This window comes from Geotrypetes seraphini, chromosome 16 (assembly GCF_902459505.1).
Source record: "Geotrypetes seraphini chromosome 16, aGeoSer1.1, whole genome shotgun sequence".
Lineage (NCBI taxonomy): Eukaryota > Metazoa > Chordata > Amphibia > Gymnophiona > Dermophiidae > Geotrypetes > Geotrypetes seraphini.
This window is the reverse complement of record NC_047099.1, coordinates 2321155-2343994: the sequence shown is the minus strand read 5'-3', so window position 1 is coordinate 2343994 and position 22840 is coordinate 2321155. Positions and strand designations below refer to the sequence as shown.

The 22840-nt window shown below is 44.0% G+C and overlaps 1 protein-coding gene across 3 annotated transcripts; it reads right to left on the bottom strand.

Moving 5' to 3' along the window:
* Window positions 1-3564: 3564 nt before the first annotated feature.
* Window positions 3565-21310, bottom strand: LOC117350637 (putative DBH-like monooxygenase protein 2). Of its 3 annotated transcripts, none has more exons than XM_033925060.1 (13): window positions 20891-21310; window positions 19248-19394; window positions 16145-16306; window positions 15190-15273; window positions 14719-14886; window positions 14527-14617; window positions 11634-11806; window positions 11460-11551; window positions 9621-9717; window positions 7947-8006; window positions 6681-6802; window positions 5256-5361; window positions 3565-4252 (listed from the first exon to the last, which is right to left on the bottom strand). In XM_033925060.1, exons 1-13 carry the CDS (start codon window positions 21155-21157, stop codon window positions 3977-3979), a joined length of 1845 nt encoding a protein of 614 aa, XP_033780951.1. In that variant the 5' UTR covers window positions 21158-21310; the 3' UTR covers window positions 3565-3976. The 3 variants fall into 3 exon arrangements, with proteins under 3 accessions (XP_033780951.1, XP_033780953.1, XP_033780952.1); XM_033925062.1 differs by lacking the exon at window positions 20891-21310 and adding an exon at window positions 20039-20158; XM_033925061.1 differs by lacking the exons at window positions 15190-15273; window positions 16145-16306.
* Between the last annotated feature and the right edge of the window lie 1530 nt (window positions 21311-22840).

The following is a 22840-nucleotide window of genomic DNA, read 5'->3' as shown; positions in this document are numbered from 1 at the left end:
TTGGCTATTTCAAAGACATTTGTTTATGATCTGGTTTATGGGACGTCTAGTATATGTTGATTTCATATAGTTATCTACATTAAACTTTAAACGCTATATGCACGTTATACGTGACGTATTGGTACTGCTAGGCCAGGGTTTCCCAAACTATGAATGCATCCCAAAGAGCTCATTGTTCAAGACCGCCCTAATTCTCCTTCTCATGGGACCTTTCAACCCTGCTCAGCAAATGGGGTCTCGTCACCAGCTATTACAGTGAAAATGGAGATCACCTCACCAGTCCTTTCCGTGAAACTGGGGATTTATTAACTGCCCCTTTTGGTGGCAATAAAGATCATCTCTCCATGCCTTTCTGTGGAAATAGGATCTCCCCACAGTCAACAGTCTTTTTAGAGATTTGAAATATCCTATGTGGTCCTTCCCTTGCCAAGCTTGGAGACCCTTGAGCTAGGCTACCTCCGACATTCACTGCTCTCTCCATAAGGAAGTTTTTCCGATATGTCCTTAGGGTCTTCCTCCTTCCCAAATCATTTCATGATGCTTTGTCCTTTGGTTTGATTTTCCTGTGGAAAATTTCTCCTCCCCCCTCCCCCCACATACTATCTGGATGTTTCCATATTTCCACTTTCTCTTCTGCCATTAAATTTTCAGTGTCTCTAGCCTTTCTTTGTAAGATTTGTGTTAAAAGAGCTTAATAACCATATACCAAGCTGTGTCAGAATAAAGATCCACTGAACTCATCTTCCTGCTCTGCCTGTGGCCAGCTCAAATCGCTACCGATTACCTACCAGAGCCCATTCCTTATTGTTCGCTCTCATGGATCAAGGTGGCTTTCTCAGGGCTTGTTGACAATTTGTTATTGACTTTTCCTCCAGGACCTTCTCCAAACCCCTTTGAAGACTCCTACACTGGAAACCTTGACCACACATTTGGCAAAACATTTTCCAACTTGATTGTTTGTTGGGTGGGAAAAATACTCTCTCTGTTTCGTTGTAGGAAAAGTTCTCCAAGCCTTAGCGTCTAGTCTCTCAATCAAGTCAAGGTGCTGCATCAGCCCACAGAGTCCATCCTCATTGGTTGCCTCGAGTAGGGGCAGAAATCTTTAATGGGTCCTGTAGGAAACGCTAAAGGGATTCTCTGGGCTCTGGTTACATAACATAAGAACATAAGCAATGCCTCTGCTGGGTCAGACCTGAGGTCCATCTTGCCCAGCAGTCCGCTCACGTGGTGGCCCAACAGGTCCAAGACCTGAGCAGTAATCCTCTATTTATACCCTTCTATTCCCTTTTCCAGCAGGAAATTGTCCAATCCTTTCTTAAATCCCACTACTGTACTCTGGTTCTTGCTGGAAAAGAGCTGAATTGTTCTTTTCTCAGCAAAAGACTTGGACACTGGCAATGCCAGAACTGTGACCTTAAGAAGGTTTGGGTAACAAAGCTATCGTTGTCCCAGAAGTATAGAAAACTCTCCTTAAGAATTTATAACCTGGAAGATTGTGTCACTGTCCTCTAACCAAAGAATATGTCCCTGCATATTAAGCCTTAACGACTGATGTCAAAAACCTTTTTATAATGATTGCATTCATGGAGAGACACCCAGACTTTCTGCTGTAGGAAACATTCCTACCTAATTTATTAACAAGTGCTTAAGCTTTCATTAATTTCCTTTGGCCAAAACAATATTTTTCATTTACAGAATAATGATCCCCATGATCTCACCTTCTCTCACTTATCCAGTGCAAATGATGTCATTTTAGCTATATTGGAAATTTTCAGAAAAGTGATTAAAACGGGAAAGAGATATTTGGGCTGCCTCAATCACTTTGAAAATCATCATTGCTTTGGGTAATCTTGCAAGCTGTATATAAAAACAGGGCTTTTGTTAAAAAGAGTTCATATATCCATGTGAATGGGGGGAGGGGATGTCGCATGTTCTGCCTCAAAGCAGATTTAAAAGCCACTTTTTTTGGCGGGGGAGTGGGTTGTCCATTTTGTGTTAAGCGTGAACCTTCTTTGAAAAAAGCGTGCAGTATTTGCACAGCGAGCACACTCTTGACACGAGGGCACCCAGGCATGAACAAACCAAAAATCACAAAAAGTGTCACGGTTTTTACTGCTCGTTTCATGAGATCCTGCGCAAGACAGATTCACTGAGCAACAGTACAGAATACAAACATTTACATCGTTACAACTGTCCTCAGATTGTTAGAAACACACCCAGAAAACAATTTCATGAATATTTTTTTTTAAAAAGCAGCAACGGTTCCCATGTATGCCTCTCAAGGGTGCTCAAGAGAACAAGTCTCCCCTTACCCCAAAAAAGAAGGGTGAAGGGAAGAGACACCACACAAATTTTTGAAAGTGAATGGGAAGCCCTCAGTCACACAGCTTGCAATGGGAACACGCCCCTAATGCACCCAAAAGGGTATTATCTGTGAAACATCCCCGGGCTAACCCGTATTTGAATTCAACGTGATAAACTACGGTAATGCACAAACCAGCACCATTTTCAACTTTGCTCTATTACTCTTGGCTGGTTTCTTGAGAGCTTACAGTGACAGCATAGCTAGTTCCTGAGCAAAGGGGTTTTACCCTCAAAATGGAGCCCCATTGGATGAGCTTAATCTTGGCTGGCTACATTTCTATTTCTACGGAGAAGCTAAGTACCTCCAGTAGTCTGTTTAGCTCGTGACTGTGCCTGCTTGGCTGATTTTGGATGCTCCTGTACCCATGGATGAGGGGCAGAGACAGCCTCAACAATTCACTTATTGATGATATTATGTATTATTATTTTTTCCACTTCTAGCACACTGGTTTGTGGACTAGTTTATCGCGTTGAATTCATATACGGGTTAGCCCGGGGATGTTTCACAAATAATACCCTTTTGGGTGCATTAGGGGCGTGTTCCCATTGCAAGCTGTGTGACTGAGGGCTTCCCGTTCACTTTCAAAAAATTGTGTGGTAGTTCTTTGTTCAGGTTGTCTCTTCCCTTCACCCTTCTTTTTTGGGGTAAGTGGAGACTTGTTCTCTTGAATCTTACCAGTATTCTCCCTTGTTTGGGTTTTTTTTAATGTTTCGGCTTCTGTGGAAAAGCCTTCCTCAGGGGTCAGCCCACCAGATTGCCGTGGAAATATGCACAAGAAGACTGACTTTTTATAAGGCTTCGTGTCACATATATGATATGATTTTAAGTTATTTTCGTTTATAATAAAATTACATTTCTTCCTTAGGTTGATGAGTCTACTGGCTAGGGCTCAAATCTTGCTTCAGACACACAGGGGCCCTTTTACTAAGGCACATTAGCTGTAAAAGGACCCCACAGTGCATTACTGTCCCTTACTTCATTCTTATACATTTATTTTATTTATTCATTTAGTTTTATATCCCGTCCTCCCAGAAAGCTCATTTTTCATCCTTAGAACGAAGTGTTCGTCTGGGCATGTAGGGTTTTAGTTTAGCAGATATGTAGCTTGGCATCTTGTAATGGAAGGCTTTGGAGGCCAGCATTAGGCCCTCAAAGTTTGTTGATGGATGGCCAATGAGCTGAGAGTAGTGCTGGAGAGACTGGGTCGTAAATGTTGAGGGGTTTTTATTCTTTGATGTGAGTATTCATTTTCCATTTCCAATAAATTCACAAAGCAAAGAACAAATATTATCAATAATAATTTTACAATAAACATACAATAATCCAAACCGCTCCCTCCCCATCTACTCCATAAAAGCTACCGCTATCCACATCTTACACCCATTCAGACTGTAAACTCTTCTAGACAGGGTCTTGTCCTACCTGAGTACTTAACTACATCTGATAATGCTCAAATGGAGAGCTCAGAGCCCCTCTCATCTGCCCAGCTAATAGTTGGGTTTTTAAATGACAATTGAAAATGTGGGTCAAAGCCCTCCTCCAGTCCGTCCACAATGAGTTTCTGTCAAAAGCCTTCCGAGCTTATGTGGGTTGTAGCAAAGGGCTGGCGTTTTAAGGGGACCTGTTAGGGGGCCTCAGACTTGCTCCTAGTGCTGCTTGGAAGAGAAACAGAGCAAGGTTTATGAGTATCACAGAGCCCCGCAGGCTGCCAGACCCATTATTATTCAAATTTGGCTCGTTCATAGCTGGCGTCATGCTGGAATTTGGAGCTGACGTAGCTGCAAGCGAGCTGAACGTGGCGTTGTTACATGTGGCATTGGCTCCTTCTGTGATGTTATAAAGGTATCCAGTGTCTGTCACAAAAGATCCCGGCATAAAAAGATGGATCTGAAACAGAATGAGAACACCACAATGATGCACTTTGCTCCTGTTAGGGGCTTCAAAGGAAGACACTATCTTCACTGCCCTCTGATTCTGGGGCTTCTCACTAGGACTCGTTAGAGCCGTCTCAACACCAGCAAAGGATGCCACAGTAGCAGCAGTCGTCCCATTCTCTCCTTCTCCCCTTCTCCAGATGTTACTGCAGGATCCTCCACAGTGGAGTAATACTTCCACTCATTTCTTTACCAGACATACGCACAAACACATAAGAGACAGTCCCTGCTCATTAGAGCTTACAATTATCCAGCACAGACAAAGAGGGGAATGTTATGGGGCTGATAAAAACAACAGGGGTATTAACCAGGTGAAAAAGAGGTTAAGAGTTCAAAGCAGTCTCAAGAAGGTGGGTTTCTAGCCTGGATTTGAAGAGGAGCAACAAGATGAAAGGTCCAGTAATGCGCGTGGTGTAACAGAGAACTCCCCTCACCCTGCTCTTGTTCTCAGGCCCCAGAGGATGAGTACAAGAGAGACCCAAGAGGGAAGAAGGAAAAGGGGAGCTAGGTCTTGTAGTGCCAGTCGCCCATCATTATTTATCTATCAAAGACATTTGTAAATCATTTTGTTCTTTACATTCACGTATAACAAGACCACACAAACACACACTTGGTAGAATTCAGAGGTCCAATAACGTAGGTCGTAGTCGCACAAAGATGGCAAACATTAAAGTGGAGAGAAAAGACCTCGGAGGTGGTCTCTGAGGCAACAATTCACGTTAGACCGTGTTCATAACAGTTTCAATCTCAGTCAGAGGGCCTGGCTGTTATAAACACGGTCTAACATCAGTTGTTGGCCGTGGGGTCTTCTTTGTGCGTCTACGATCTACATTATTTGTGGTAATTAGACTTTTTGGGCCTTATTTTCTCTCATTTGAGCATTGAAATTCAGAAATCTGCCAGTCCCTCCTCCTTTTCTCACCCCAGTTTGAAAAGGACTCGAGGTCACCTCTCACCTGGCTATTTGTTATGTTAATGTCCTGTTTCCCCTCCTGGATGGTCTGTTGCAAGAGGTTGATCTTGTTCTCATCCCATTCCACAGAATTTACATCCTTAGGATTGCTGGAGAGGAAAAAGGAGACTCAGTCAGCAGCAGGACGGCCCCACAGTAAGGAAGGCGGCCATTTTATTACAGATTCTGTATATCCACCTGTACAAGACACTTTTTAATTTCTCTCCTCCTTCCTCCATGTATATTTCTCAGCTTGCAACCTATTCCCTCCTGTATCCTCCATGCATTTCCCACTCACCACTCCCAAACCTCCTCCGATTGTATCTCTCGATCAGCCCCACTCAGCTGCTCTTCCAACACACTGTGCTCCACTCCCAACTTCTGTACTCCCAGCTCACTGTTTCCTTTTTCAGCTCCCTTCCCTCTCCATCAATGCCTCTACTCCTTTCAGTCCTTCCCCTCCATCCCCCTTTGTTTGCTTTTCTCCCAGCATCTTCCTTACTTATCAAAGCTCATCTCTCCCCTCTTCAAAGGCCTCCCCCCCCTTTCCTTTCCCTTCTCTTATCACTAGGCCCACTCACCAGAGTAGATTCATAGAATAGACTGACCCTGAGGATGGGAGGGGGGTAAAGATTGGGGTTTTATCCTTTGGAGTAGTTGTAAAACCTAAATCAAAATTCACTTTTGTTATTGGAAAAAAAAGTGAGTGTTTTGCTTGTTTTCCTACAGGGCACATTCTTTTCAAGTTTATTTAAAATTTATTATACCGCCCACTCGAACCTTCTGAAACCCTCCAAATGAGGAGATAATCCCTGCCCATAGAGCTTAAAATCTAATGAAGAGACACAAACAATAACTGCCCCAGGAGAGACTGAGAACAATGTGAGTCCAGTTCCCACAACTTAAAAAAGGGTTGTGTTCAGGGAGGCTTATCTGGGAAGAACAGTGATGAGGTGGAGGGAAACTCTCCCAGATGCATCTCTGCACCACATCAGAGAAAGTCAATTACCGATCACTTCTCCGTGCTCTATAATTTGGGGGGTTAGTGGTCTCCACCTGTTTATAGAAGGTAGAATTAGGGTAAATAGTTTTACTGGTGTTCCCTGCACTTGTTCACTGAGGATTTGAGACTTCCTTCCAAGACTCTGTTGGTTACTGTGTTATTATTTGGGTTCATCTGTAGCTCTTTATGACCCTGGGCAAGTCACTAAACTCTCCATTGCCCCAGGGACAAAAACTGAGACTCTGAGCCCACTGGGGTCAGAGCAAGTACCTGTTTTGGTTGTACCACACAAAGACAGTATAATCAAATCCATGACCCTTTACCCTTTGACCCTAGAGGTCCCAGAGTACTTCTGAAAATGAGTGGGCTAAAATTTATATTAAAAAAACCAGGATAGCCTCAAACAAAAGGCCAGCGAGAACTCACCTGACGTGCAAAGCGTTCATGATGTCAGTTGCGCTAGGAGAACTCAGACAATGAGAGACGTTATTTTTGGGATAGTAGAAGAGGAAGGCCATACACATCTCGTTCATGGTGCCCAAACCCATCTGGCAGAAGCAGGAAAGAAAAGGTGAAGTGGTGCTGAGGGAGGGCAGAAGAGAAATCCTTAGCAAAGGAACACTGGAGGGTACATTGCTGGGAGGTAAGACTCAGTCCTAAAAGCTGGTGTAAAGTCAGAGCCGGCTTAAGGCATGAGACAGATAAAGCTCTGTCTCAAGGTGCCAAGGCCTTCACTAAATTCAGGGATTGATGCAGAGAGCAGGTTCTGTAGGCGGAAGAGTGTGATTAAGGAGCAGTTTGTGGTTAAGGGCCATATGATGCAGACAGGGTTTTCTGAATGGCCAACATCAGCACACAGAATATGAAAATGCAGCTAATCTGCAGCTGGGTGCTGATGTCTACCATTAAGGACATCGAACGCCAGGTCTGAGGCAGTGTAGAAAGGTTAAAGAGAGCCCCCTGACCTGAATCCCCGAGTCAGGCAGAGCTTTCTGAATTGGGCCAGCCTGTCTTCATGCCTAGTGACATCTTTCCTTGACCCAACTAAACCGTCTTCCACCTGACTTCAAAAAATGCCCTGGTGTCTACGGACACCCTCCCCCACCCCCCTGACACGACCAACCCCTCCTCCCTGGTGTCTAGTAGAAGCCCTACACCCTACATCATTAAAAAAAAAAATCCTGGGTGTCTAGGGCAATATCAGCCCAGGAAACCCCCCCCCCCCCCAGTTTCTCCAAAAGCTCCCCTAGCTGTACTTTTTAAAAGACAGACATGATGCTACTTCCTTTACAATGTATCTCTTAGCTCAGGTACCCCCCCCCCTCCCCCAAGCTATGACTAGGGAATCCCTGAGAAACAACAGCCCAGCACCAAGCACCAATCATCTGAGAAAAGAGGAACAGTAGGGAAGGTCAGCAAGCCACCTCTGAGGAACAGGGAGGATCTTGAGCCTTGGAGGTGTTCACAAAAATATGCCTACCTCCTCATTGGAGAAGATTTCCTGCCAAAGTAATTTTAAAAGTTAATTGCCCTCCTCTTCCTCTGAGATTTTCTAGCGCCTTCGAGTCCACCATTGTTCTTTCTTGGGGAAGAGGGAGAGCTCAACCCCCATTAAAGATGGGTTCAGGATAAGCCATTGCTCTCTAAAGACAGGCAGGGTGATTCCCAGGCTTGCACTGAAGGACCTCTTACCTCTGTGATGCCACGCCGGTCCATGGTATTGTAGGTACACTCCACCTGCAAGGCATCACCCTGCAAATTAAATGAAAGGAAGGCTACGTCATGTTGCAGTGTTCTCCTGATGATCCCTGATCTTTCAATGATCTTACTGTCCTGGGGTGGTTGAGTTCTTATCCTTGTGTCATACATCCCTTCCTCTCTTCCAGTCCTCACACCGTCTTTGCTATCTCTATGTCCCCTACCCCACTCCTTCCTTCTTGCTTCCAGCCTCTGAATCCATACCTATATTCTGTGATGCCTAAATATAACCTCAACCTGTAGTATTAACCCAAAGCCAACCCTCAAGCCTTAAATTCAACCCTAGCCCAAACCCATTAGCTCACTTCTTAACATAACCCCAAACCTTATCTGTTAAGCCCCCAATCTTCCACTCTCCCCTATTTGTACCCTCCAACCCTAATTTTACCATGAAGGCTGAAAGAGGCCATGCAGCCTATCCAATTCCAAGTTAGAGTTAAGGGGGCCAGTAGACTTAAAAGGGTGGGTCAATGGTATGGGCAGACTTGATGGGCTGTAGCCCTTATCTGCCGTCATCTTTCTATGTTTCTTACTATCCTGCACCAAGGACAAACCTTCTGAGCAGCTTACAATCTAAAAATCCAAAGGGAAAAGAACGGGAGTCAATTAGTGACACAAATATATCACAGTTGACATGAAAGTGAGGTTAGGAGGCAAACTACAATTTTGAAAGGATGGGGGGGGGTAAACTTCATAAAATGTGGATGGAGAATATGATAATGACCGATGGCCCCAATGAACTGGGATAAATACATGACAACATGGTGGGGTGTGCATTACGGGTGCGCATGAAGGAGCAGGACCTTCTTCTTAAATGTGCTTTAACATTGCAGCGAGTGCCGCTGAGGACTTGAAATCTGTAGACGAGGACCTAGAAAGTCACTTCTGGTAGGTCGGGGGGCAATAACGAGAAAAAACTGCCGCATTCACGGCAGCTTTTTTCTGGGATAATAACAACGCTGAAGGACATAAAGTAAAATAACTTAAACACAGAACTCTAAAAGAAATGTTGAGTATAAAATGACATAATATAAAATCAACTTATACATTGTATAACTGTGAGGATCTATGCGGTTTACAAAAGATTTGTCCTATAATCGCAACTGAAACTCTTAGAGAAACTAGTTACCCCAAAATCTAGAAAACACATAAGTCCTTAGATGCCTTCTGAAATCCAAGTCTGAAAAAGATACAGAGAACAGTTGCTTCAAATCTTTATCCCAGACAGCGGCTTGATACGAACGCGTACTTTCATGATATCTTTTAAACTTGCAACCCTTGCGAGATTGAATGCATCCAACAGTTATAATTCTGTAATAGATACAACCAAACGGGCCTCCGTGAGCAGCCAACGCAATTCACGATAGAAGGGGGATATGTGATCTAGAAACCTCCATCGTCTAACCAACTCCTAACCTTCTTCCTACTCTTTAAATCACACCCAAACCCTTAAACTCCAGCAACGTCTCATCTTCAGCCACCCATAGATATCTACCTTTACCTCCTGGCCTTAATTTGGAGAAGTGTCCTCAACTCAGTCTTAGTCTGGGCCAGTTCCTGATACTTCCCAGAAGAAGCAGAAATAACCCTCCCCACACCATTTCTCACCATTTTGATAGTGGTGATATTTTCCAGGTACTTGACCTCCTGAAAGTTGAAATCATAGGTCATGTCTCTGCCCAGGAATCCTATCTGGCTTCCATTCCTTGCAGGAAATAGAGAGGAGGCGGGAAAGAGAAACATAAAATGATCAAATCCACAGCGAACAAGTTCAGTAAACAACAGTAAAACCAGTTCTTCTGATTCTACTTTCTAAAAACTGGTGGATACCACTAACCAGTGACGTGATGCGGGCAGCAAGTTTGTGATGCTGCTCGCATCGGCAAAATTAAAGAGGTAAGGGGGAGGTCGGGAAGGAGCGTGGGTCGTTGCCCAGGGCGGACCACCCTCCTGCCACTAACCCCCCAAATTATAGAGGGATCTGTGTCAACTGATTTGTTGTTGACTCTCTCACATGTGATGCAGAGAAGCATCAGGCAGAGAGATTCCTACTATTATTTATTATTTCTAAAGCGCTGAAAGGCGTATGCAGCGCTGTACATTTTAATATACAATAGACGGTCCCTGCTCAGAAGAGCTTACAATCTAATTTAGATAGGACATTTCAGGTTTGGGGAGATTATGGTAGAGGAAATGATACAGTGGGTCTAGGTATCTGACAGCCGTGAGTGGGAGTTAGGAGTTGAAAACAGATTTTAAAAAGTCAGCTTTTGGGGATTTGAACGCTGCAAGGGAGGGAGCACGGTGTATTGATTCAGGCAGCCTGTTCCAGGCTTATGGCGCCGCAAGAAAGAACGGACCTCCACCTCACCATTTTACCTCTCAGATATGATGCCTCCCTGAATACACACAGTTTTTTTAGGTTGTGAATGACATTTGGAACAATATACTGACACGTGCCACTGAAAACGGACCCAAAATGTGTCTGAAGTTACACAGGAGATCATTTGAAAAAGCATTTCTACGAGGAAGCACTGCTCTCCCATATAAAATGTATTTTCCAAAATCCCCTTTACAATAGGAAGGCAATAGATCTGGTACTTTTACCCTATTTTAAAATGTAGAACCACCTTGAAATAAATGATAAGGTGGTATATCCAATTTTTAATAAACTTGAAACTTGTTTTGAAGAATTTCTGCGCAAATTTCTAGATTTTTAAAAGCTCGCACATAAATTGCAACATTAAAATGACCTACATCGAACAGCAGCTATAACTGACTAGTGACTCTGAGTCAGGGGTCTCAAACTCACAGCCCGGGGGCCATATGCGGCCCAGCAGGTCCTATTTTCAGGCCCTCGGTATGTTTCTCATAATCACAAAAGCAAAATAAAACCGTTTCTTGATCAGATGTCTCTTTAGCTATAAATGACAATATTATTATTAAGACTTAGCCAAAAGGAAAGATTTATAAACTATGCAAAATTGTCATTTCTTTAATAAGACATTAACTCTTTTTTCTGAGGCCCTCCAAGTACCTACAAATCCAAAATGTGGCCCTGCAAAGGGCTTGAGTTGGAGACCACTGCTCTAAGTGGACATACGTACTTAAATTTGGTTTGTCAAATGTTGGAATTTCTGCAGATAACAGTCCATCGATGTAGAACAAAGGAGCATAAGAAGTGCCATACTGGGTGAGATCAAGGGTCCATTTAGCCCAGTATCATCCTCTTTCCCACAGCAACCAGTCTAGGTCACAAGTACATGGTAGAGTCTCATAGTAGCAAAATTCCACATAGGTTGCTTGAACGACACTATAAAATCATTTTAATGATTTTATACTGGGGGAAGGGGGGTGGGGGAGGAGCACCACTGGCCCTGCCTCACCTTTATTTCTTGCTGCAGGGTAGGAGGCTCAGACCTGGGGTCTCTTTCTCTGTATCCTTACCTGTAATGGGCCACCCGCACAGCTCTGCCTGCCAGATGTGTGTGCAGCTGGTAAGCAAAGACCTGCATGTCTGCCACCTGCTGGCCATTCACCTGTAACACAAAGGATTCATTCAGTGCCTCTGAACATTGCTCTTCCCGCAGCCCCAGCCCTTTTCTCTTGAATGCTACTCACTTCCGGGAATTTCTGTGTGTTACACAGTCCATAGAGACGGAAGGATCGGGCACTGGGCGGGATAAACAAAAACGAAAGAGCAGATCCGATTTCCAAAATCCCAGCATTATACGGCCTTAAATCTTTTGTGTAATAAAGTTGAACCCCAGAACTGTCTGTGAAATTCTTTGCCTCTGTAAAGTGAAAGAGAAGATTAATCTGTCCCTGAGGGTGGTTTTTGTTATTCAACGTTAAATGAAGCATCCGTTTTCTCTCAGGTCAGACTCATGGTCCATATATTCCAGGACCTTGCATTTAACAATGGCCAAACCAGGTCACAAGTACCTGGCAGCACCCCCTCCCCCCCCCCCGTACATGAATAATATTGTATACACTGATATTAAGAGGGGATGGTTAGATCAGCAAGTTGGGAACCAAAGGAGCCCAGGCTGAAATCTCACAGCAGTTGATTGTGCTTTTTGGCAAAGCCACTGAACCCTCCATTACCCAGGGTTAGTTCTGCTGCTACTGTTACTATGAATTATTTCTATAGCACTATCAGACCCACGTAGCACTGCACAGAGTCAGAAAGAAGAAGAAAACAGCCCCTGCTCCAAAGAGCTTACAATCTAAACAGACAAACAGGATTTCATGGATACAGTTAAGGGGAACAGTTAATCAGCCGGCAGAGGAGTAGGGTTAAGGATTGAAGGCTATATCAAAAAGGTGGGCTTCCAGCCTGCTTTTAAACAAGGGAAGGGGCTTGACGGACAAACTCGGGTCATTTATTCCAGGCATAGGGGGCAGCTAGATGAAAGGAATGAAGTCTGGAATTGGCAGTGGAGGAGAAGGGTAACGCTAAGAGTGACTTATCTGAGGAACGGAGCTCTCTGGGAGGTGTGTAAGGAGAGAGAAGCGAGGAGAGATATTGAGGGGCAGCAATAAGATCTTGAACTGTATGCGATGGCAGATGGGGAGCCAGTGAAGTGACTTAAGGAGAGGGGTGACATGAGCATAGCGAGGTTGGTAGAAGATGAATCACGCAGCAGAGTTTTGCACAGATTGCAAGGGGGAGAGGTGACCCTGAGGGATACCAGTTAGGAGTAGATTACAGTAATCTAAGCGTGAGGTTACGAGAGCTTGGACAAGGGTCCGGGTAGTGTGCTCAGAGCGGAAGGGGCGAATTTTGGCGATACTGAAGAGGTAGAAGCGACAGGTCGTAGCAGCTTGTTGATACCTAGAGCCTTCCCATTGAAACCACTGTGTCATACTTGTGGCAGTCCCATGAACTGTTCACTTCTCCTGGGCAGTAGGCACTTGATGACTGATATTAAGAAACTGTGGAGTGGATGTTCTTGATGTAGATATTTTTAAAACAGCCACTTCTAAATAAATATTTGCATCAAGAACATCCACTCCACCTTTTACTGTGGAATAGTTGGGTTTCTTTGTTTGTGATTGATATTAAGAACAAGACTTGCCTATCCCTCTTTGTCTCCTACCTGACTTACCCATGTTAGCAGGGACAGTGAGGGGTATTAGTGTTTTATCGCCAAGTTAATACATAAAATTAAGACTGTGAACTCATGTGTGAGGGACAGTGAGGGAAAGTTAAATACTGTAACTCATGTTATGTATTATATGTTTATAATTATATAGTATATGTCATTATATATGTTATTTTGTACCTTGCCTAGGACTGTTGACTTTGTGGGTTATATTTAAATGAAATAAATAGAACCGGAAGCCCCGCCTGGTTAGGTGTGGATCCAGGAGAGGTTGGAGGAGCCCTGAGCTCTGTTTCTCTGTATTCTATGAGATGTAAATTAGTTTGAACTGAACTTGAAACAGGCCAGTTTCATCCTGGTTCCAGAAACCAGTCCCTGAAGAATGTCACAGTCCGGGTGAACCGGATGAGTTGGTTGGAGATGTTATTGTTATGAGGATTTGGTGCTATGGACGTTTCACAATGGATGATGGGCGGTTTCATGGCCATTGTTGGACATACAGATGTGATCTTCCCATGACAATTTGATGTAAGATAACTGAGAAAAACCTGTACAGGGGTTGAGCAATGATGAGATGTAAGACTGACTGGGCACAAAATAGAAAAAAGAGAGCTCAGAAATACCAGCTCAGTGGCCAACTTCACAAAAATGTGCCTGGCCAAAACATCTCAATCATTGGTGAGAAACAAAAGGCCTTCTCCAGAGTTCAGGTGTATACAATCCAGTAAGCCTTCAATCATCCCCCGTGCAACCTGGACAAATCCTTACAGAGGCCCTGTTTCAACAAAAACTGCTGCAGGAGAATCGGAGGCCCCTTGCAACATACTCCTAGTGGGTCTCCAGCAGAACCATCTTTCCCTACTGCAATGCGTCCAAAATACAGCTGTGTGACTTACCTTCCCTCAGCCTCACTAGGACCCTGTAACCCCTCTCTTCGGGTCATTCAATTGGCTCCCCGCTCCCTTCCATATATAGTTCAAAGTTCTTGTGTTCACTTTCCAGCTTCTCATTATGTATCTTCTCTCCTTTTTCCCTTTCCTCTTTCCTCATGATCTCTGTTCATCTGGCAAATCGCTATTATTTTTGACTCTTTTTCCCCATTTCTAACTTCTTTCTCTGCTCATTCAGTTTCACTGCACCATTTGTCTGGAACAGACTTGCTGAGCTAGTGTGTCCTGTTCCCTCTCTGGCATATTTAATTCCAGACTGAAAATTCCCCTTTCCGGGGTTCTTTCTTCTACAATCTCTTTTGTCAAGTATGTTTGTTCTGAGCTCTATGGAGCAGGGACTGTCTCACGTGTGTCTGTACAGTGCTGTGTATGCCTTATAGGACTTTAGAAATAATCAGCAGTAAGAAGAAGAATATCCATCTCCTGGCGTCTTTGCTTCACCCCTCGGTCACTCACCGGGATTGTTGTAATGGATCTCCAGTCTGGCATACGATGGGTCATCAGGGCTTCCGATGGACAGACCCACATTGTCTGGAAACTGGAATGCCTTGATCACAAGAGCGATAGAGGAGAGGAACAATCAGAAGTATGGTGGAGAGAAAGAAGTGACAGTAATTCTGTCCTGGAAACCTGGAAGTAGTCACTCACCTTTCCGCCTACAGCCCAAACGTTTATGACCTGTAAGCACTGAAAAAACAGAGGATTTGTATTGTAGCATTCTCCCGGGGCTATGGAGATGTTGGTATTATTGGGGCAGGCATAGAGCAGGATGTGGTGAACTAAAAGTTCATTGCCAGCTTGTATGAGTGGCTCAATCTGTAAAGAGAGAGAAAGAAGATACGCCAATCAGAACAGGCTGCTTCACGTCTCCCTATTTGACATGCAAGTGTAGCAAAATTTAGGCATCCCGTGAAAGACATCATTTGAAAAGGTTATGTTTAGAAACGCTGCTCTCTGAAAAACAGAACAGGAAATTCCCTGCAGGGCAGGTCTCCTTTAACAAGGGGTGCGCGAGACACTCTACGCAATGATCCAGAAATGAGGGAAAAGCAGAACTTCTGCTATGGGGCATGGGGAGGGCAGCTTTGCGAATCCTGCCCTTGGAGACGGACAACTTACCTTGTAGATATGATGTTTCCCGTTCACATTAGGCAGAGGGACAAATGCACAGCCATAAGTGGTGGGTTGTGCTGGTACCGTATACTATTAAAAAAAAAGCAAGAAAAGGGGCACCACCGTAAGTCCAGGATGAAGCAGTCAGTGAGTCCCTGATTAGTTGGCTACCTGCTCCCATCAGGATTTCAATGCCCCCCTCCCCACCATCAAATACTGGGACAGAAAGAAGGTCCTGTTTCCAACAGGGGCCAACCCAGGTCCCAAGTACCTAGCTAGATTCCAAGTAAAAAAGACTTTATGCTGCTTCTCCTAGGAATAAGCAGTGGATTTCCCCAAGGCCATCTTAAGAATAGCTTATGGACTTCTCTTTCAGAAACTTAGCCAAACTTTTTTTAAATCTTGCTAAGCTAACCACATTCTTCAGCAACAAATTACAGAGTTTAATTACATGTTGAGGGAAGAACTATTTGCTCCAATTTTGTTTTACATTTACTGGTTAGTAGCTTCATTGCATGGCCCCAGCAGATTCAGATTCTGATCCCACCATCTCTTATTGTCACCAAAGATGAGTTACTTAACCTTTCTGTTCTCAGATATTAATTGTAAGGCTCCCTGGAATTTTTCACTTGATAGCTTTAGGTAGCAAGAAACCTAAGAGGACCCTAAAGCCTGACTTAAGTGAGGCATCATGGGTGAGGGAGCAGGTAGGGGGCTAAGTTAGGAGGGAGACAGAATTTGGCCATGGGGCTGGGGGCTATACCCTTGCTGGGGAATTTATTTTATCTTTTAATGGTGGTGGGGAGGGGCTTAATGTCAGAAGGGTCAACTGGAAACTCCTTTTTTACACAACTTAATGACCAGGCCTCTGTCAAAAAGCCCCCCTAATATCATCAATGTAGGTGAGAATCCCCCTCTCCGAGTGTGGTGAAACTGGGTTCCCTTTACGGTTAGGACTTACATTGTTCATGGTTATATTGTAAGACACGGAATCCTTTGGAGATGAGAGTCCAGCCACAGGAAGTTCTCGTAGGAGGTTGATGGATTGTGTGAAATGGTTCTCCCTGTGGTACGCGATGGTGTCATCAGCCCCATAGGCGGCAATGACCCGGATTGTCCCCGCCTGAGGGAAGAGACATGTTAAGTGTAAAGCATGGCAAGCAAACGCCTCGGAGGTCAATTATTCATCAATGTTTAAAGCTGAGCAAATTCTGTGGGGAGAATAGTGAAGCCACTAGAGCAGCGTTCTTCAACCGGTGCGAACAATGTGGCTTTACCTTTGGGCTGGCTCCCTCTTCCTCACTTCTACGTGCATTCCGTGCCCGAACCGGAAGCCTTCTCTCTGACTTTGCGATCAGGTGAGGAGCCTTGTGCACTGCTTCAAGAGCCGGCCCGAAGATAACACAGGCCAGGCATAAAACAGCCAGGCAGGAGCAGGCCAGAAGGTGGGAGGGAGACAACAAAGGTAGGGGGAATGATTTTACTTTTAAATTTAGTGATTGAATTGTGTCAGTTTTTGAGAATTTACATCTACTGTCTGTATTTTGAACTGTTCAGGAAGAAATGCATTTGTTTAAATGCGCCTGCCTAACTTTCAAGATCTTACACGGCATCCTTCCTCCCTTTATTCCACTTTCTTGGAATTCCTCAAATCCTAATACCACCAGATCCACCCCAAAATTAAAACTATCCTTCCCCTCATTAAAAGGCATTTCCCATGCAGGAAAACTAGGGACCTCCCTCCCCTTCAGAATCACTGAGCTCTGGAACAACCTTACCTCCCCACTTCGGAATCTGAGTGCCCTCCAACTTTTCCGTAAACATCTGAAAACTTGGCTATTCTCAAAAATGTAATACTTCCTCCCTCTCTGGTATACTAAGCCCCTCTAACCACTCTTTATACTAAGGCCTATAACCCTTCATTGGAGTTCCTTTCTATCCCAACTCCTGTACTGTTGTGTTGGTAATTTTATCCGTTGGGCTTGCAGAAAAAAACAAAAATCTTCCTTGCAAGTCCAACGGATAAAATTACCAACACAACAGTACACATAAAAGACCACGATTACCCGATTACTAATACAATAAAAATATTGGGAGTCACATTGGACACAAACCTGACAATGGTTGAACACACAAACATAGTGGTAAAAAAATGTTTCCTGATATTATGGAAATTAAAGACCATCAAAAAATACTTTGACCCATTATCGTTCAGATTACTAGTGCAATCACTAGTGCTTTCTACTCTGTTCTATTGAAACATAGTTTACATGGGTATACCCAAAAAAACAGTAAGGAAACTTAGAATTATTCAGAACACAGTGGTCCGCTTGATATTCGGTTTAAAAAAGAGCGACCATGTCACCCCCTACTACAAACTTCTACACTGGGCACGAATAATTTTCAAGTTCTCCTGACCCTCCTCCAGCCCGAGTAGTGACCTTTCACTCCAACCCTCTGCCTTCTGCCTGCCAACCAGTGTTTGACTCATCTATGTACATCCCCTTCCACCCCGTGGTTCCACAGCTTCCTAGACTATGGACTTTTCCTCCAGGAACTTGTCCAAATCTTTTTTTAAAACCAGCTACATTAACTGCTTGGGAGGGTGTCAGGGATTCTCGCTCACGAATAATACAGCAGCAGGGGGGCACTACCCCAAGCAACATTGGACTCCAGGTCCCAGAAGGCACTGAGCCAGAGAAATGATGCAGCCTAGCTGAAGCAGAAGGGTGGGACTCAGCTGGAAAGAAGGATATCTGTTCAGTCTGGGATTCATTCAGGGAGGTCCCTGTAGGAAGAAGCTTCCCTGAGCTGAGGGAGCTCAGTAGGAAAGAACCTATCCCTAGCTGAGGGCTGAGAGGAGCCCTGGGAAAGAATGAAGAGAGAGAGAACCTGTACAAAACAGAAGGTTCTGGGTAGTGTGGCTAAGGCAAGCCATTAAAATATTGGAATGAAGACCGAGTTAAGATTGTGCTAGAGAGACTTTTGGCTGACCCCTGTGTTTGGGGTGGGACAATTTGTGTTTCTGTTCAGAATCTTTAATGCTTGGTGGTTGAAAAGAATAACTGTTCCTTAACCCTGTGAAGTAACGGGGTTAATTTCCAGTGCAAATAAACTTCTTCTGGTTATCAGCAAAGTGTGTTCTGACTCTGTGTATAGCACTTTTCGGTGAATTCCTGCCCAGCCTGGTCACACCACTGGCAGCACATCCTCTGGCAACGTGTTCCAGAGCTTAACTATTCCCTGAATGAAAAAATATGTCCTCCTATTGGTTGTAAAAGTATTGCTCTGTAACTTCATCGAGTGTCCCCTAGTCTTTGTAAATCGATCCACTTGTACCCGTTCTACACCACATCATCATAATATCTATCCATAACCTTTTATCTAACCATTTTACTGTTTCCCCATCAATCATAATCATCAAGTTTCCACCTAACTATCAGTCACATCCATCAATCCTTCTATCCATCCATCCATCCATCATGTCCTTCAATCTCAGAACCGTATCACATGTAGTTGAATAATAAGCAAGTCATCCACTGGCACCCTTCCCAATTTGCCACTTCCAGGGAGAAGATGGTGGGCTGGGAGTAGGTTATTCATTCCTCCATATTTGTTCTCTGTTCAGGCACACCATTGCACTGGTCCTTCTAACCAATTTCTTCATCTAACCATCAATCATATTCATTAATCCTTCTAACTATCATATCCACCAATCTCTCCATCCAGCCATCAATCATGCCTATTAATCTTTCTACCCATCATCCTATCCAGTCATCCCCATTTATCATATCCATCATCATTAGTCCTTCATTATCCCATCAATCTATCATCTATGTCATGCCATTTTCACCCATCTATTTCCCATTTAGTAGTTAAATCAATCTATCCAAATCTGTCTTTTATCTATCAATCATTCACCCATCCAACATATCCCTTCATTCTCCATATCCATCCCTCATGTCATACCCATTTATCATCCATCCATCACTCCTGTCCATGGTATCCACCCATTCTCAAAATATATTGAATCCATCTATCAATTCTCCCATCACCAGTATTACCGTGATATTCATGTCATTGGAGTCACATGTTCTGAAGGCCCGGCTGAACCTCATGGTGGTGGAAGTTCCATTCTCTGTCAGCAACAGCAACTGATAGTTCTGCAGGGTGTCTCTTACAGGAGCAGTATTGCCTATCCCATGATAGTCCTAAACACAAAAGTGAACTTAGTGTTAGCCCATATCCTTAAACTTCAGACGTGCCCTGCTGGCTCAGGTCACAGGACCGTCACTGAGTGTGGCCAGTCTGGGTCAACAGGAAATCCCCAGTGGATCCCAAAGGGTAAACCCATCCCTTACAAATCATTCCTAGGGGTCAGTGGAGGCTTTCCTAAGTCTGCTTGCCTTTTAAACCCAGATGTGCTCAACTGTCTTGACCACAGTTTGATTGTGCAACGAGTGAAGAAATGTTTTGTTTTAAATCTGTTAGTTTCATGGTCTTAGTGTTATTTGAAAGATGAAAGAGCTGTTCTTGATTTACTGAACCTGTTCCACACCACCCATGATTTCCTCACCCTTTGTCATTTACAGTAATTTAATATGGGTATTTATGTTCAAATCAAGCAAAGTGGATTACCTTCAGAGTTAACAACAAAACCCCCCAAAACCTAATCTAACCCAGTCTTCATACCAGAATAACACACACATTATTTGTGCTTGGCAACACTCAACAGAGAGTCTCCATTCAACTATTTCCTCTCTATGCCAACATTGGCCTTTCTTCACACGGGTCATGTTCCAATCCCTTTATCCCTTTGGTTGCTTTCTCTGAATCTTTTCTCATTCTGCTATACCTTTTCTGAAATGAGCTGCCAAACCCTCACACCAGATTCATAATGAAATACTCAGCATTCCTTTCCTAGGGAGTCCTAACTTGCACCAGTCAACATTCCTCTGGAGGTTCAGATAGGTGTGCACTACAGTATCCCAAGAAACACAGGACATTGAGGACTATGAAAAGGTGAAGAATCCTGGGCCTGATTTTCAGCCAGGGCAGCCACTGTAGAAAGTACAGCATTAGCTCTGACACTTAACTTGATGTCTATATTCAGCACCACTGTCAGTTTAATTAATGCCATTCGGTCTAATGGCTGATTGCCATCAATGAAGACCTCACTTTTGGCAGGCCTAAATTAAACAGTAACCTCTCCATTTAGAGACTGATTATTGCAACTAAAAGGATAATTAAGGCAGGAGCGGGCAGATTTACTGATATTTTTATACTACACGTCAATCTATTTCTAGTGTATTGTAGTTATAGCAGATGTGTTAAGTTACCAAATTCCACGGTGGAGATTTTGGGACAGTCCTGGAGTTCTTATCCCTCACCCCCTACCACTGAGGATCATCTGTATCTGTCTCAAGGTTTAATCTTTATTTCTCACTGATGAGGATCCTCTGTGTATGTTCCAACTTATGTTGAATTAAGATATCATTTCTCTCTCTCTCTGTCCCTGAGAGATTGCTTCGCATAGCCACTAAACATTTGGTAGAGAAGCTGCTCCTTTCTTAGTGTCTCAGCCCTAGAGTTTTTTTTGCAACTGAGTTCTTCTGTGGAGGTGAAGTTGATGAGTGAGGAAGAGACAAGAGGAAAGAGGAACCTGACTCATAATCATTTCATACATCCGGGGGTGCCTTGTACTTACTGAGAAGTAGGTGGTTTTGTTGGGGTGCACCCCTCCGATGACAATATCTGCACCTTTCATCCCTCCATTGGGGCTCAGGCCAAAGCCCACCCAACCTTGGCTGTTCATCTGGAGTTGAAAAGTTATTTGCTCGTCGTATTGGTTAAATCCCCACTTCAGTACCACATTTCCATCATTGTCCATCACGGTGGAAAAACTCAACTCAAACTGTTGGCCAGGGACCACCAGAGACAAAAGCAACAAGGCTGAAAATATCAGAAGAGCCATGTTATGGGGAAGAGACAGTGAAAGTCCTCTCTGAGGAAGCTGCTAGTTCTGACCATCAGTTGGCAGGTCACCATGACATGTATAAATAGCAGGTAAAGGGGAGGGGAGAAGGATTACAGGAGCTGTAGAATGTAGACTTTTCACTTTGCTCAAAACACGTTCAAGCCAGTTCAGACAAGAATTTAATTTTCAGGCGTGTTGACAGCCCCATTCCACCTCCTCCTTCAATTACTGCCTTCTTAATTTAGCACATTAGCTCTGCTCCTTGATGGGACCTCGGTACTCAGTCTAGAAGGCTTGGACGTTGGCCAGTATCGGGGACTGAAACAGTGCCTGGGTTTCGAGTCTGAAGACAATCACAGATATTAAACTTTTAGGGGTAGATATTCAGAGCGATTTAAATCGCTTGCGCGAGGGATTAGAACTCAGACACAGGGAGATAATGTGACTCCTCCGTGGTCACGCATTTAATCTGGGACAGAGCTGGGATTGGAGCTGAGACACAGGGAGATAAAGTGACTCGTCCATAATATTAAGATGTTTTCTTGTGTTGATATTGTAAATAACATACTATGCCATAAGGTATATTGTTATTTGAATATTTTTGCTGCTGTAATTGTCTGTTGTCTGTGTTTGGCTTATTTTTGCTTACACTATATTAGATGAATTTCTTGAAAAGGATCTAATTAAATCCTAATCAATAAATAAAATGTGTCCGGGTGCACTGGCCAATCTAAGTCAAAATAAAACCTACAACTTGACTGTTGGCTGTTATTAGTGGACTAACTGGGGTCACCCTTCCCCTGGCTCATGTTTCTGAGGGAAGTGGTTCATCCAATAGCCCAAAGTTAGTAGAGATGAGCCACCCCACCAGATAGCTTCAACAACAATGGAAGCCCAATCCTGTGGGGCAGCTGGGGGCTAGCAGGGGGGTTCAAAGGATGGCTAATAGCTCCAAAAAGATCTAGAAGGGGATAACTGTGTCCATAATTGGGCAAATTGCTCTTAAAAAGTTTGAGCAGTGAGTTTGTGAGTTTGATTCCCACTGCAGCTCCTTGAGACTCTGGCCAAGTCACTTAACACTTTATTGCCCTAGGATCAAAATAAGTATCTCTCAAGACAAAGTTGGACAAGTTCCTGCTAAACTGGGACGTACGCAGGTGAGGCTGGACTCATTTAGAGTGCTGGTCTTGGACCTGGGGGCCACCGCAGCAGAGGCAATTCTTATATTCCTATGATTGTAACCAAACAGAAAAAGCGGTACATTGTCCCATCTTCATCACCTATCTCCTCAAATTTGGCAGGGTGGACCAAAGTGAAGGTCACTAAGGCTCTGGATCCTTCCTGATTTTCAGAGATGGCACAGTGACCCATTTCCTTCATTCATCTGTTAGTATGTTGGCTTCTAATTTGGGGTCTTTGTTGTAGATGGAGGGGGGATGGGGAAGGAAGTACCCCCGCTAAGAGTCACATTCTAAATGAGGCCATCTTAGTATTCAACAGGAAGTGAATGTTAGGCCTAGGACTTTGCTCTCAGGCAGAGAGGTCCATGCCCAAAATTAGCTCCAGCTGTCATGTACAATTATGGATTGCTCTTACACTTGGACCCCCAGCTGCTGATAGCAGGTAGCCCTGTCTTTTGCTGTGGTTATATATCTTGATCTTGGCCTTAGCTCAGGAAAC